The sequence below is a fragment of the Maylandia zebra genome, linkage group LG3, assembly GCF_041146795.1.
Source record: "Maylandia zebra isolate NMK-2024a linkage group LG3, Mzebra_GT3a, whole genome shotgun sequence".
Taxonomy (NCBI): Eukaryota; Metazoa; Chordata; class Actinopteri; order Cichliformes; family Cichlidae; genus Maylandia; species Maylandia zebra.
The window spans coordinates 62,902,158-62,916,614 of NC_135169.1; the positions used below are offsets into that span (position 1 = coordinate 62,902,158).

The 14,457-nt window shown below is 46.3% G+C and overlaps 2 protein-coding genes across 2 annotated transcripts; both read left to right on the forward strand.

Annotated features, from left to right (window-relative positions):
* The first annotated feature begins 58 nt into the window (after nt 1–58).
* On the forward strand, nt 59–4,235 carry LOC101469186 (leucine-rich melanocyte differentiation-associated protein). Its single transcript, XM_076882063.1, has 5 exons — nt 59–160; nt 848–1,035; nt 1,532–1,714; nt 1,794–1,871; nt 3,684–4,235. Exons 2-5 carry the CDS (start codon nt 881–883, stop codon nt 3,871–3,873), a joined length of 606 nt encoding a protein of 201 aa, XP_076738178.1. The 5' UTR covers nt 59–160; nt 848–880; the 3' UTR covers nt 3,874–4,235.
* A 3,066-nt stretch (nt 4,236–7,301) lies between these two features.
* On the forward strand, nt 7,302–11,652 carry paqr9 (progestin and adipoQ receptor family member 9). Its single transcript, XM_004575938.5, has one exon. The coding sequence runs from the start codon at nt 8,265–8,267 to the stop codon at nt 9,408–9,410; it is 1,146 nt and encodes a 381-aa protein (XP_004575995.2). The 5' UTR covers nt 7,302–8,264; the 3' UTR covers nt 9,411–11,652.
* The last annotated feature ends 2,805 nt before the right edge of the window (nt 11,653–14,457 follow it).

The window sequence follows — 14,457 nt, forward strand, 5'->3', positions numbered from 1 at the left end:
AACATTATCTCTGCTGCTCCGACCCAAGCCAGCGCTGCTGTTATTGTGATTATCCGCATCATGTGATCAGCAGGCCGGGCATGAAAGGAGGCCTTTTATACGAGCTGTAAGCAGTTCTCAGAGGCTGGTATGCAGGCTACATCTGATCCTCTTCAGCTCGGTGAGTCCTGATCAAACTGAATATCTGTGCATGCTGCTTTCACACTAACAGGCTGCTCCATCTACACCAATCAAGGCATTTAGACACATTTTGGCTTTTTTTTAGTGATTTCTGGTTCATCACATGCTGAACAGTGTTGCAACAGACCAACTGAAATCATTGTTTCATGAGCTCCACATTAAATCCATGGTAGCGTTGAAATAGTCTGCAGCAGTTTGATGTTTCGGGTCCTGTTGCTGACATCGTTGCTGTACATTTTGTTCCCATATTGTTTACTAGGTTTTTTCCTGTTGTTTCCTTTCAAACAGTAAAACGTGCTGTTGGTAGCCTACCATCTGTTTAATCTGCTTCAGTTTGACTTGATTTGTGTCTCCAGCTGTAAAATGTGTCGACTCTTCACACGTTCTGTCTTCATGCTGCGTTGCTGATTGAAGCACAAGCATGTTTTCCTTGAATCCTGCCTTCTGTAACAGCACACACATGTGTGAATATGCTCTTCACACACTGACACGCTGTCTGTACGTTAGCTTTGTGTGAGTGTGTAATTTCCCGACTGTCCTGAGAGTCGATAATGTTCGAGGGAAAAACAACATTTCTTCCAGAAGCATCCAGACTGCTCTGCGTCACTGCTAACCAGCTGTTGCTTTGCTGTTTGATCATCTGACTTCTAATCTTGATCACTGCCAGCTGGAGGAACAGAAGACACTTCACTGCTGGGTCATGGATCATCATGCATCAGGCCAACAAAGCCATGCAGCACATTTCCAGTGGCTTTCCTTTGCGTACCAGAGCCTCACAGAGATCCCTTATGAAACCATCCTGACACAGACAGACAGCCTGCAGGTGCTGGACCTGAGCTACAACCTGCTGGATGAGTATCCTTTTGTAAAGAGCACAGCAGCGTGCCGACCCTTTGCTAAGCTGTGTTTGCTTAAAAATAACTAAAAAGAAAATGTGCTGAATAATATCTGTATTGACAATAACGCTAACTGTTTCCAACTCTAACTTTAACCTGACGGCTTCTGTTCTTTAGCAAACATCTTCAAATAGATGATGATCCTGCTTTGGTTTTGTAAGTGATGCACATAGTCAATAAAAAGCCATCGAGTGTTGATCCGAGTTTCAGTGTAAGAGGAAACATTGGACGCTGATAAAGAGTCTGTGTAGCAATCCGCCCGACAACAGTTCATTCGTATTAATGAAGTTTTTCATGTAATCTCAGTTTGACTGTGGGCAGCAAACAGAAGGATGTCAGTTATTATTTACCCACTCCTGGACATGAGGGTCCTGTGGATCGGTGGGATGCTGTGGGGGTGTCAGAGCTTTCTTCACTGACGTACAAGCCTAGTGTCCTTCACTCAGTCCTTATTGGAACCCGGCTCTGCTGGGCCGCCTGGAGAAGCTCAGCACTCTGATCCTGGACTGCAACAACTACACGTCTCATGTCAAGTTCCCCTACATGCCAAGCGTCACCACAGTGTGCATCAACAAGAACAAGATCAACAACCTGCCTGTGTTTGTGGAGGAGATCTGGAGAAAGTTCCCCAACATCAAGTGAGCTTTTTCTCTCTGATGAAGCGTCTGTGTTTGCTGTTACTGCTGCCTCATGTGTTTCTGTTCCTTCTAACCGCAGGATCCTTAGCATGATGAACAACGAGGCAGCACCCAGCTACTTCAATGGAGGCAGTCTGACCCAGTACACAGACTACAGGTGAGCGTGCAGGTTGCTTTCACAGCGAGAGCTTTCTCCTGAATTTACACACAGTGTGCAAACGTCATATTATCAGTATGAGCAGGGATAGCTCAGTAGGTAGAGTGGTGGCCCCATGATCGGAAGGTCGGGGGTTCGACTCCACTGAATGGCTACCCTGAGGTACCCCTGAGCAAGGTACCGTCCCTACACACTGCTCCCCGGGCGCCCAATGGCTGCCCACTGGGTGAATGGGTTAAATGCAGAGGAACTATTTCCCTATGGGGACTAACACGCACACTCTCTAAAGAAAGATACATACAAACATGTGCTCCACACAGCATAATGACCTGTGTCCCTCTGTTACCACCGTTACCACATGATGTTTATAGAAACACTACATGCAAAATCTAGTCACGCTGTCTGTTGTATACAGCGCCCCCATCTGAGTCATCAGTGCAAGAACACAAGGCCAAGATGTCCTGTGTTAGAATAAACATTTTGTTTTCATGGCCACGGTCGGCTGCACGGACACTTTGAACAGACGAGCACAGAACTACAGGAGGTCAGTTTAGCCGTAACACAAGCCTGTGAAATCATTAGCATGCTGTGTGTGCCTGTGTGTGTGCCGTGACACCTGCAGAGGATCAGCTGCTGTGGGCACCTCGCTAACTTCAGCTTTTAGAAACAGCTATGGTTTGAAATATTCCTCTACGGGCCAACATGTGCAGACAGACGGAAGTGCATGAAACACGTCAGCCTTTAAAAACTGTCAATAAAAATAGAAACACATGTTTTCACAGTACAACAGAAAACATACAGTTTTAAGATAAACAGTAAACACGTGGTATCCAAGGAAACCAGACGAACGCTGTCTGATGGCTGACCACAGAACAGCTTCCTGCTCCGTGTTAATGATGCCTGAAGAACACAGCAATAACTCTGCATGTTCACATAAACAGCAGAGCCTTCTTTGCACCACGATCTTCAGTCTGCATCTGTCGGCTGTTCCTGTGTCTCACAGTCGTGCATCAGTGTTGGCTGTTGGCCCTCGTGCACAGATTTTTCCATGTCCTTGAAATCTTTTCATACTGTGTGCTGTAGATTTTACCTCTTCCATCATGTTGTGCTACTGTTGTCAGTGAACCACAACAGCTGCACACTGCTTGTCCAGCTGTTTCTTCTTACTATCACTTCTCAGCCACCTGCTGCCCTGTTCCAACTGTTGAAAACCAAACAGAGAAAAACAGTAAAATGTAGTTTGAACTGTTTTCTGATGTGTTTATGAGATTTGCAAACCACTGTCTTTGTGTTTATACGTAAGCCCATCTTTGGAATGACTCAAACCAAAACAGTCCGAACATGTAAATGTTTTGTGGACATTACAAAGACATTGTGCCTGTAACAGTGCTCAGCATGTGTATTATAATACCAGTGCTGTTCAAATGGTTTTTATGGGAACACCACCCACTTGTGTGGAGGCATATCTATGATCATCCACACACAGATGTCTAACTGCCTGGTAGGTGTTGGCATGAGTTTCTTGGAGTCATTGTCAGACTGGTGCAGTGGGCCCTGGATACTTCCTGGTGCACAGCAGCACCTGTCATCACGTGTCAAAAGTATGCAGGTAGTTCCTGGAGATTGAAGGAAGTGATCTGACCGGCCACCTGACCTCCATCCAGTGGAACATCTCCCATTTAAGAAACTTTAAACTTGTAAGCTGTGATGATTTAAAAGGTTATGAATCAACACAGTCGGTGTGCTTTTTCTCTACGAGTCTATCCGTGGTGCATTCACCCATCTGGCCCTGTTCTTGCTTTGCCTCTTCAGACTCTATGTGATCAGTCAGCTTCCAGGTCTGGAGATCCTGGATGACACGGAGGTCCTGGAGAAGGAGAGAGCCCAGGCTCGGAAAACCTACCGGCTACAGCAGAGCGGTCACAGCAGCAGAAAACAGAGAAAGGACTCATCCAAGAAGCACACTCGCATTCAGAAAAAGCCCAGCAGCATCATGAAATAAAGCCTGTGTCGCCCGTGTTAATGTTATAATTGTGCGTTCTTTGTCTGCTTGTATTAACATTCATCTAAAGCTGTGGTTTGTGGTCATGTATGGGCATGTATGTCTGCTGGGCTTCATCTGAAAAACAATCAATAATTAACAGGAAGTGCAGCGAGTAGCTCTTAATGCAGAGCACCTGTTTTACTGAATGAATAATAAAGCAGCCAGAGGATTCTTCCTCTTATCACCTGTAATGTTTCCATCATCAGCTTTCACACAGGTGCTCTCACATGTTCCTGCATCTGCTGACAGAAACGTGTTCCTTTTGTTTTTGAGCAGTGCATCAAAATCACTGTGTGCAATAAAACGCATCATAATTTTAATGACGTGCATTTTTTTAACAACACTAAATCGACTGTTTGTCTGCTCGGTCACCAGCGTCAGAGCTGCAACAGGCAGGACTCCGAATGACTCCAATCATGATGTTTGTGATTGTGGAGATATCAGAACACTCTCAGATTAATGTTGTTCTGCATACTGATCTCAGTCTCTTTGCATCAGCTACAGGAAGAGGGAGTGAAGTTGTGTCTGCATGTGTTACAGTCGGTATTTTCAGCAGGAGGCACCACTGTCAAACTCACACATCTGGTAGTTTCCCAGAGAAAAGAACGACATCAAACGTTAATTGAATCAACAAACCTTGAACTTTTCTTCGCTGTGTGAAGCACAGCCTGTGTTTCTTTAGAAAATCGAACCATCTGATTGGCTCACCCTGCACTCACACACGCCGGCCTCCTACTGCGAGCTCTGTTTGGTCAGAAACCCGACTCTTCATGTTCGATGCTTTGCAGTGAGACCTTTGTTTCACATGACTTCTCGTTTCTCTGTTCTGTGTTTTGCTCTCTCGGTTCCTTCCTGTGCTTCAGCTGACACCCTCAGTGTGTTTCTGCAGCTCTCAGTATGAGACGTTCTCTCAGTCTCCCAGCATGTGGTCCTGCATGCTTATACTGAAGGAGCCGTGAGCTCTCACATTTGTGTCACAACATGCTAGCAGTTACAGACATGTTATTTGTTACCACGTTTCAAAGATCAAAGTGTTGTTAGAACGTCTCACGTCTGTGTGAAACAGACAGTGCAGGTAACCTGACAGCGCACGCTAGCATTAATGATGCCCACAGACCACATATGATAGCAAGTCAGGAGTGTATGTGATGTGTTAGCTTCCATATCTAGTTCACTTACGTCAGCTGCACAGGCTCGGCTAAAGTTGGGACACTGCGACTAAGCCCTGTGGATACGTCTTCACATATGCGCTGACAGAACCTCTGGGCAGATGTGCAGCCCCACTGAGCATGCTATAGTTCTGAGCAGCGTTTGGAACAGGTGCAGATATCTGTGCTCTGTGCGCAATGTTGTATAAGTTGTGGCTTTTAGTCATTTTGAAGGCATTCAGAATCCAATTATTCCTGTATGATCGATTTATGTTGCTGTCAGAGTTTCCCCTGATACTGATGAACAGAAGCTCACTCAGGAACGAGGTCACACAGAGCTCAGGTTTTCACTCGTGAGGGGAAGCAGTTGATCTCCAAACCACTTCAGCTTGCTTTCCCCCTGCAGGCTGTTTTTATTGGTTACACACATGAACATTCATAAAGCTTGATGCTGTATTACCTATGAGAAATTCCTATAACTGCTTACAAAGTGTGATTGTGCGAGCATGGTTATACAATGTGTGGTTACATGATGGGAGTGCAGCTCTCCCAGATTGTTGTCGGTAGAATCTGTTCGTCTCAAGGCTGCTTGTTGCCCTTATCGAGGTCGTGCACGCAGTCATGTGTGTGGTTACCTAGCAAACAGAAGCACTCTAGCTTTCTACCTACAACACATGCATCAAACCTGACATTCACCTTTGCTGACTCTATCTTTTCATATAAACTTTCCGTCTTGTACAACATGTTCTAGATTTCTTTTGTCTGGATCTAATGCTGATGTGTTTAAAAATATAGACATAAATACTCGTAAAAAGGGGAACTGGGCTGGTTGCTGACTGTGTCATCTTTATATCCTTTATTTCCACGATGTTCTTCTTGCTATCAGTGTCACGTTTGGGCTTCGTCTACACGACATGATTGTTGAACAAACTGTAAAGGTCATATTTGAACCCTTCACTCATTACAACAGGAGGACGTTTTGACATTAAGACCACTTGTCCTGTATTCAGATGACTGTGTTGAGGTTTGAGGTCAGATAGTCACCAAATGTGAAATATGAACCAAATATCTTTAAATGGTAAAAGTTTCCTGTTCTTGTGGAACACAATACTTCACTCTGAGAACGACTTCTCTACACTAGCTTTCTGTTCTCAAGTACATGTTTTTGTTTGTATTTTGTGTAACTTTTGTTAGTCTCTACCTCTGCATTTATCTTTGCACTTGTCTAAATAAGGAGGACACGAGATGAATAAAGATTATTTAAATAAATAATTCAGTGTACAGGAATTCATCAAACTGGTTGCAGGAATGAAGTTTTTCTCACACAGGATGTTGCTGGCTGCCTTTGTGATTAATAGCTGTCTAACTAGCTGGTCAGAGAACTAACTAGCTGGTTAGGATATTGAAAAACTGAGTTGTTATGTTGGTAGTGGACAGGAAGCAGACTTCGTCCTCTGCACTGAAGATTATTCCCTTTGTTTTTCCCTGTCTTGTCAGACATGCAGTGGTGTAGCATGGTGCCCCTAACAGTGCAGTCCTCATCTGTCCCCAGTGTGACTACAGCAAACCTCAACCACACGACACGGACACACGCACACTCAAGATTTCTGTATCAGCTGCACGAGTCGTAACTGTACCGGAAACTGAGTGAATCCCCTTCAAAATAAGGCTCTTGGAAGATTTCACTTCGATTCCGTTTTATTTAATTTTGTTTGTAACGCCAAATCACAACAGCAGTGACGTCATGTTGCTTCCCATTATAAAGACCAATAACAGGCCGCATTAGAGTGATCTCTCTGCGTTTGTCTGCCTGCTCGGACCCCTGTTCAACACACCGCACTGCTACATCACAACACTCCCGATCAGGTGTCAAACACGAAGCCTGCCTCAGGATCAGATTCAGCAGTAACAAGGACGCGGGCGCATCTTTCCAGAGCAGTTTGTGGTCGTAGTTAAACGTAAATGATGAATTCAGAGACGCACGTCCTGCCACACTGATAGTGCTGCCAGGTCTGCTCTGCTGCCCTCTGCACCCAGTGCAGCTGCTCAGTTGTTCCTTATAATGAATAATAATGAACCTCGGCTCAAATAACAGTTTCACCTCACACGTCCTGTATTTGGTGCTGCCTTGTGTTGTAGTTAGAGACTGCGCTTTGGCAGTGCGGCGGCGGTTCAAATGGTGGACACAATGACCTCTTAGAAGTGTTACGTCACAGCCTCGGTGTTCCCGTTTGAAAGCGCTGACCGGAAACTCGCTGTGACTGCGCGTAACTTGACGCAGGTGCCTGTCAAAGCGCCGTTCCGCTCGGTGTTTCGCAGAAACGCCGGCTGCCGTCGCCCTCCTCGGGCATCGCGCTCTCCTGCCTCATCGACCCTTTACGCGTGGAACATATGAAGGCGCGCTCTCGGCTCTAAAATGCTATTTTTAAACGTGACCTTGCGTCGAAGGACTGAACGCCGGCTCGTGTCAGTCCTGAAGGATTTCTTCGTGCCCGCAGCGCACTGCAACACACCGGCAGCTGAATGAATAGAAGCCGGGCCGTGGAGACTCGCTGCAGCAAACAGGACAGTGCTGATGAACAACACGGCCTACATGCCACGGAGTCTCCAGGACACCAGCTGTACGGACTCCTTCACTGACGCGCTGTTCCACCTTGTAACACAGTAATAACTGAGCTCCATTTTATTCGCTGCTGCAGAACTAAGCATCACAAGACAGGTGTGTGTGTGTGTGTGTGTGTGTGTGTGTGTGTGTGTGTGTGTGTGTGTGTGTGTGTGTGTGTGTGTGTGTGTGTGATCCACTATGCAAAAGAAGGAACGACCAACAGGCAGATGGACTTTGCATGCTGGATGTTTCTGCTGACCTTGGAAACCAAAATGAAAAATTAACCAGTGGCCTAAGCTTTTTGGATATTGCATAACTCTTCTTTGCTCTTGGTTCACTCCTGGGCTTTGTAGTAGCTGCTCACTGGATTAGTGTGCAGCTCACGAGGCCTGGAGGTGCACAGAGGGTGCTGAATGGTCTTTTAGAGCTGGGCCCGTCTGTAGATGCCTTATCCACCCAGAAGCAACGGATTGAATCGCAAACCACGATGTGATCAGCAATAAAGTCAACAGCCAAGCAATAAAAGTGAAGAACTTATGCAAACAGAGATCCCAGCGGAGGTTTTTGTCCATCGGCAGCATAAATAAACTCTAACTATGCTTCTGAACTGCGGTCAGCCATTGCCTCTCCTGAGGCATACGGACGTGCCGCCTCGAGTCATAGAAAACTTTATCCTGACGGGCTACCGCTTCCCAAACTACAGCCTGTGGGACTGCTTACTGTCAGCGTTCAGGCCTACCAATGAAACGGGCAATTTCTGGACGCACTTTCTTCCTGTTTTCATCTTTTTCTACTACTTTGTGGAGGTTTTTGGTTGGGAAGGTGCGCCTGATAGCGGTGAGCCTTTCTTCTATCCGCTGTGGAATTACTTTATTGGGGTGTCCTGTTTACTGATGGCCAGCAGCATGGCTCACCTGCTTAACTCAATGTCTCTTGTGGTACGAGAGGTTTGCTTCTTCGTGGATTACGGCACCATCAGTGCGTACACGGTCGGCTCATCGTTGGCATACTACTACTACATCCACCCTCAGGCAGGAATAGCAGAGACAGGGAGCAGCTCCCGGGTGGAGTTGAACCGTGAGGCTGCACCCTCAGCCTATGCAATCCCAGAGTGCAACGTGTTCTTTGAGACCTACTACATCCCGTGTGCATGTGTTGTAGCAATCATCTGTGTTTTATCCTGCTGCAATACTCGGCAGAGGTGGAGGCAGCATCGCTATATCATCCGGACGCTGGTTTTTCTCCTTCCGTTTCTCATCTCCTCCACACCAATCTTCTACCGCCTCCTCACCCGATCGCCTTACTCCACCTCCTCCTCCTCCTTCACCGCTTCCACCCCCATGGCCCGCTTCTTCTATCGCCACTGCCTCTGGTTGCTGGTGTCAGCCATCTTCAACATTAGCAAGTTCCCCGAACGCCTTGCGCCAGGACGCTTTGACATCTGGGGGCACAGCCACCAGTGGTTCCACTGTTGCACGTTTTTGTCCATCCTGGATGAACTTCACATGATCAAGGCTGAGATTAAGGCCATCTTGCTGAGCCCAGCGTTGCTGCTGCCCCCCACCTCCCTCTCCCACCTCCCTGGACCCACCGTTGCGTCCACCTACGGAGTGATGCTCCTCCTCCAGACCACCATTGTCTCCATCATCGTATGGTTCTCCTGGCGGGCCAACTGTATCTATGGATCCCAGAGAGAACAGCTGGAAAAGGAGCACCCCAAGAAGCACCTGAAATGTCACTGATCACGGAGAAGTCACCGCCATCATTAGACCCGCCGTATGTTCCCGCCCCCTTTGGATTATAAGGATTATATGTAGAGCTCACACGTGTGGTTGAGTGCATATCTTTGCCAGTTCTTTCCCCAGAGCTGCTCCAGCACCTCCTAACAGGACGTCTGAGCGCTGGGACAACAACTACCTCTCAGGGCTCTGCAATTATGGTTGCTGCCCAGGAGAACTAATGTTCCACTTTACGACTGGTTAACATGTTAGACGTTAGTGGGACCATTAAGAACATTTGCTGATGAGCTGTCTGCTGTTAGGTCCTTTTTGTTCTTCCTCCTCCGTTTGTTATTTCGAGCTAAAACGGTGTGTTGCTGCGGCCTGTGCCGAGCCCATTGTTTCATGTCCAATGATTCCTTTGATAACATACCTTTTCTTCCTCTTACTTGCACAAACATTCGCACACGAATCTCATTTCCTGTCTGTTTTGCAAGTGACCCTTGCAGCAGGAAGTGTGCGTTGCACACGACGACAGAAATAGCTGAGAGCTCTTCTCAGTCTTACAGTGAAGCACTTTCAGGGGCTGCACATACTCGCCCCGTCATTAAGAAGCCATGCTTAACTTTCTGTAAGGACACAACACTTCAAAGCAAATAACCGTGTCCTTCTGACACCGCAGTTTTTGACAGGTGAAATGTGTTTGTGTGACTGTTTCTGCTGTTTGTGTGGTTTTCCCCTTAGGCTCTGCTGCTCACTGCAGACTTTATATCTTTATGATGAGAGCAAAGTCTGCAGAGCACTGTTCCACTTTAAAGGTTTGCTTTGTTAGCGTGAGCACAGTGACTGCAGCAGTGGGCTCTGTGTCCGAGACCCTTCATGTGCTGAGCAGCCTTCAGAGTCAAAGCCATAGTTTGAAAAGTGTTGAGCTAACATCACAATTTCAGTTCCTACGAGCTGATATGACCACGTGTGTTATCGTCAGCCATACGCTCAGTGTGTCCATTTTTTAAATACAGGCTGAAACCAGCGACGTTCAGTGAGTCCAACATGAACAGCCTGAGGCTGTACGGTCGAGTTAAATGTTAACTTTACCACCAAGTCTTGATTGAGCAAAGTTAAGCTTTGTGGCGTTGCTTGATCACACCTCCTCAGCCGTGAGACTTGGACCCTGTAGGGTTTGGTTTAGACACCATCCATGTACATCATGTTATTTAGATGTGGGTTGTCCAGAGAAGCATTAGTAGTGGATGAAGTGGACATATAACCTCTCATATGCTGAGAACTCGAACATGGAGGTGGAGCAGGTCAGCTTGGTGGCTTCATTGCTGGATGTCAAAGTATACTGGGAGAGACACTGGAAGCACCAGTCGCTGCAGATGTGTTTGAGTGTGAAAGATGTAGAAAAGATGCTCGTATGAATCTACGGGTGAAAGAGACCTGCTGTATAAAGTGCTTGAGCAGATTAGAAAAGCTGCATAAGAACCAGATTTTACCATACAGTGACTAATGTCCCCAAATCTGTACTGCTGAACACAAACGTAAGTGTGTAATAATGATGATGATGATTTTAGTTAAACAGAAATATTCTTCTGATCATTTAGTTTCATGTCTTCCACAAAAAGAAGCGAGACATCGGTGTGGTCCGGTCCTCCACCCCGCCGGGTTTGTTTTTTTCTCTTTGACCTGTTTGTTAATCTCACGTGGTGACGTTGTGATCATGTACTAAAATCTGCACATATACCTGCTTATACTTGCACACCAGAAATTAATTCTCATGGATCAGAGTTGTTTATTACACGTGACACTGGAATATGTACGGAGGGAACATAGAGGTTGAAATCATGCTGCACTTTCTTCAGGCTCCTCGCGTGGCTCCTTTGAGGGTCTGTGGTGCTGTGATATTTCATTTCAGGTTAAAGTATTGCTGTCTGATGAACGGCCTGAGAGACTCGTCTGTGTTGAAGCAATGTGTTTACCTCAATTCAGCATTCGAATCGTTGTGTTGCTGAGAAAAACCATCGCTGGAACCGATCGTGTCCGGTTGAGTCTGGAATCTGTTAAGCTGTGTTCAGTATGAGGATGTTAGACTCACTGACTACTCATCTTACCTAGTGAAGTACTCAGGGTGAAGAAAACTCTAATAGATTATTTACACATGCATTTAATTATGAATGACTTCAGGAGGGTAATTCTAGCACTCAGTGTACAAATCCTAATCAAATAGTGTATCTTTGAGTTTTCAATAAATTACACAGAGAACTTCTGTCATTGTGGGTCTTTATTTTCTTTACTGCTTTCATAATCAATGCCACTTGAATGCTGTCCTTAGCTTCAGCTGCACAAACAGCACTGCTGGTTTTGTTGTAATGAGTGCAACACAAACACTTCCTGTAAGCTGGTGTGGGTCAGAGACCAGCCTCTACAAAGTGACAACAGCGTGCGACGACAAGCTGAACACAGCAGGCTGAAGAACAGTCATGTGGGCTGTGGGCAGCAACTGAACACAAAGCAGACATCAGAAAATAATGTTTGGTTCATGTGCAGAACAGAAAGTTTGTTTTTCACTTCAAGCGTCGTTTTGAAACTGCAAACTCTGAAGCTGACGTAACAAACACTGGGAAGTCCTGCTGCTGCTTCCTGTGTCGTGGCGTTAACGTGTGCAGCTGAGCTCCTCCGTTGTTTCCCAGCTTTTCTTTTGCGTCGTTTGGATTAAAGAAGTGAGATCAAACATATTAACTGCACCCTTATCTGTGTCCATGCAGATGCTAGCAGGTGCATTTTTAACCTTTGAACGAATGGATTTGTTATTAATCTTCTAACTGACAGACGAAAGCAAATGAAAGTGTGACGTGTTCAGTTTCAGCCATCGCACACAGTCCTGGTTCCTGGCCCCACACAGCTGCAAACATGTCTATAGGTGTTTAGACTCGCTAAGTCAGGGGATCTCAGAGGTTTGAATAATTCAAATGTTTTCAAAGAAGTTCCCTGTCCTGCCCTGATTTGCAAGTCTAGCACTTCCTCCTCTCAGCCTGCTGCATGCTGTGTGTGCTGTAGGTCTGCAGGACCCTACGCTCTGCCACGTGCACGTACCTGCACGCACAGCTGGCTTTTCCACTTCTACCCCACTGCATCACTTTGTCTCATTTGACTTTAACATCCACAGCTGCAGGAAAGACATGAACATCAGAGTGGAGATCATCCTCAAGCAGAGCTGCTGCTAAATCAGGGAGCCTTTAAACAGTCAAGAAGGTGGTGAAAGCAAAGGGGAGAGTGATGGAGGCAAAGGCTAATGTAAATGAATTCAATTCAGCTTTATTTACACAGCGCCAAATCACAACAACAGTCGCCTCAAGGTGCTTTATATTGTAAGGTAGACCCTACAATGATACATACAGAGAAAAACCCAACAATCATATGAGCCCCTATGAGCAGCACTTTGGCGACAGTGGGAAGGAAAAACTCCCTTTTAACAGGAAGAAACCTCCGGCAGAACCAGGCTCAGGGAGGGGCGGGGCCATCTGCTGCGACCGAAATGAAGAGTGAGAAATAACTGTCACAGCATCAGATGCAGGCAAAGAGATTTGTTTTATAATCTGACTTCTTTAATGGTTTTATCTGTTTTACGAGGATTTACCAAAGCAAAAGGAAAAAGCGCGAGTGAGGGAGTTAGAGGAACGAGCGAACAGCAAGAGCCTGTTTGCGAACAGCCCCACAGCAGCTCTCTGAACGTCAGATCCACTTCATGATCAGTCCAGCTCAAGTCTCGGCACCCCGACACGTCTTTCGGTTCGTGTTGCTGAAAAACGTTTCCGCAGCACGCAAACGCTGCTGCCACCATGCTACATGCCAGGTGATGACCGCTGCCTGATTTCTTCCTGACATGACGTTTGGCATCAGACCAGGTTCTGATCAGACTCCTGTGCTTTTAACTGAGGCGTGGCTCCTGTCTTTCTCCAAGGAGCGGTGATGGAGCTTTGTCAGGGTGAACATTGGCTTCGTGGTCACCTTGAGTTCCTTTCTAAGAGTTCTGGTTGTTCCAAACTGCTTCAATTTCTGGAGGATGGCTTCGATACCCTTTCCCAGATCTGTGCCTAAATACAGTCCTGTCTCAGAAGTCCTTGGACTTCATGGCTTAGTGCTCCAACATGCACTGTCAACACATGTCCTATCAGCCGGTGGACTCCAGTCAGCTTGTTTTGATAGCTGATGATGAGTGTCATGGCAAAGGCTGTATGGGTACATACAGTTTTTACATGTATGCAACCTCTTCAGGCTTGATATCTTACATATAGATTGATGAGCTTCTTCAATTGGTGATGCAAATTACTACAAGTATGCAAAACATTTCATATGGGCTCAGTGTGTGGGCTTCAAACCTGTGCAAAGTCCAGTTTTAAGGGAGGAACTTTAACAACATGAGAAGCTGAAGTCAGACTATTCAAATATCAGGTGGAACATCGTTTGCAAATGTCCGTACTTTCACAACAAAGAGGGTTTGTTTGTTTCATCTACTCATTCAGTTCTGACAGCTGTGAGCTGAGATAAGCTTCGTGGTCTGAACTGGGGAGGGGCAGTGTGGTATTCACCGCTGATAGGCTGAAGGGAAAACACGACCCTATCACGTTTGGTTATTGAGCTTTCATACAGGACGATGCGCTCTCTGTTATTTTCACATGAAACTGACACAGTGATCCCTGAAAAGCAGCAGGTCGGTGAAACAGTGTGAAATAATCAGACTGTGCTGGATTTATTTTGTCTGGTAAGATAATCACGAGTCTGAACACAGCTGCAGCTTCATCCATCGCCACTGTCAGTTACATGACGTGCAACGTTTTAAGCTTCCTGTCCTCGATCATGCAGTGAGGGAAGCACCCAGCAGGGAAACGCTTTGCTGTCTGAGTACCAAACAGAAGCAGAAGAGAGAGAGTATCCCAGGATGATGACAGGTGGTGGGAGGAGCTGGTCGCTGTGCAGGACTCTGAAACATGTCGGAGAGTGGGGACCAGTGGAGGGTGCTGAGTGGACCCAGAAGGAAGCAGCTGTTGTGTGTGAACTGTGGTTTTGCTGT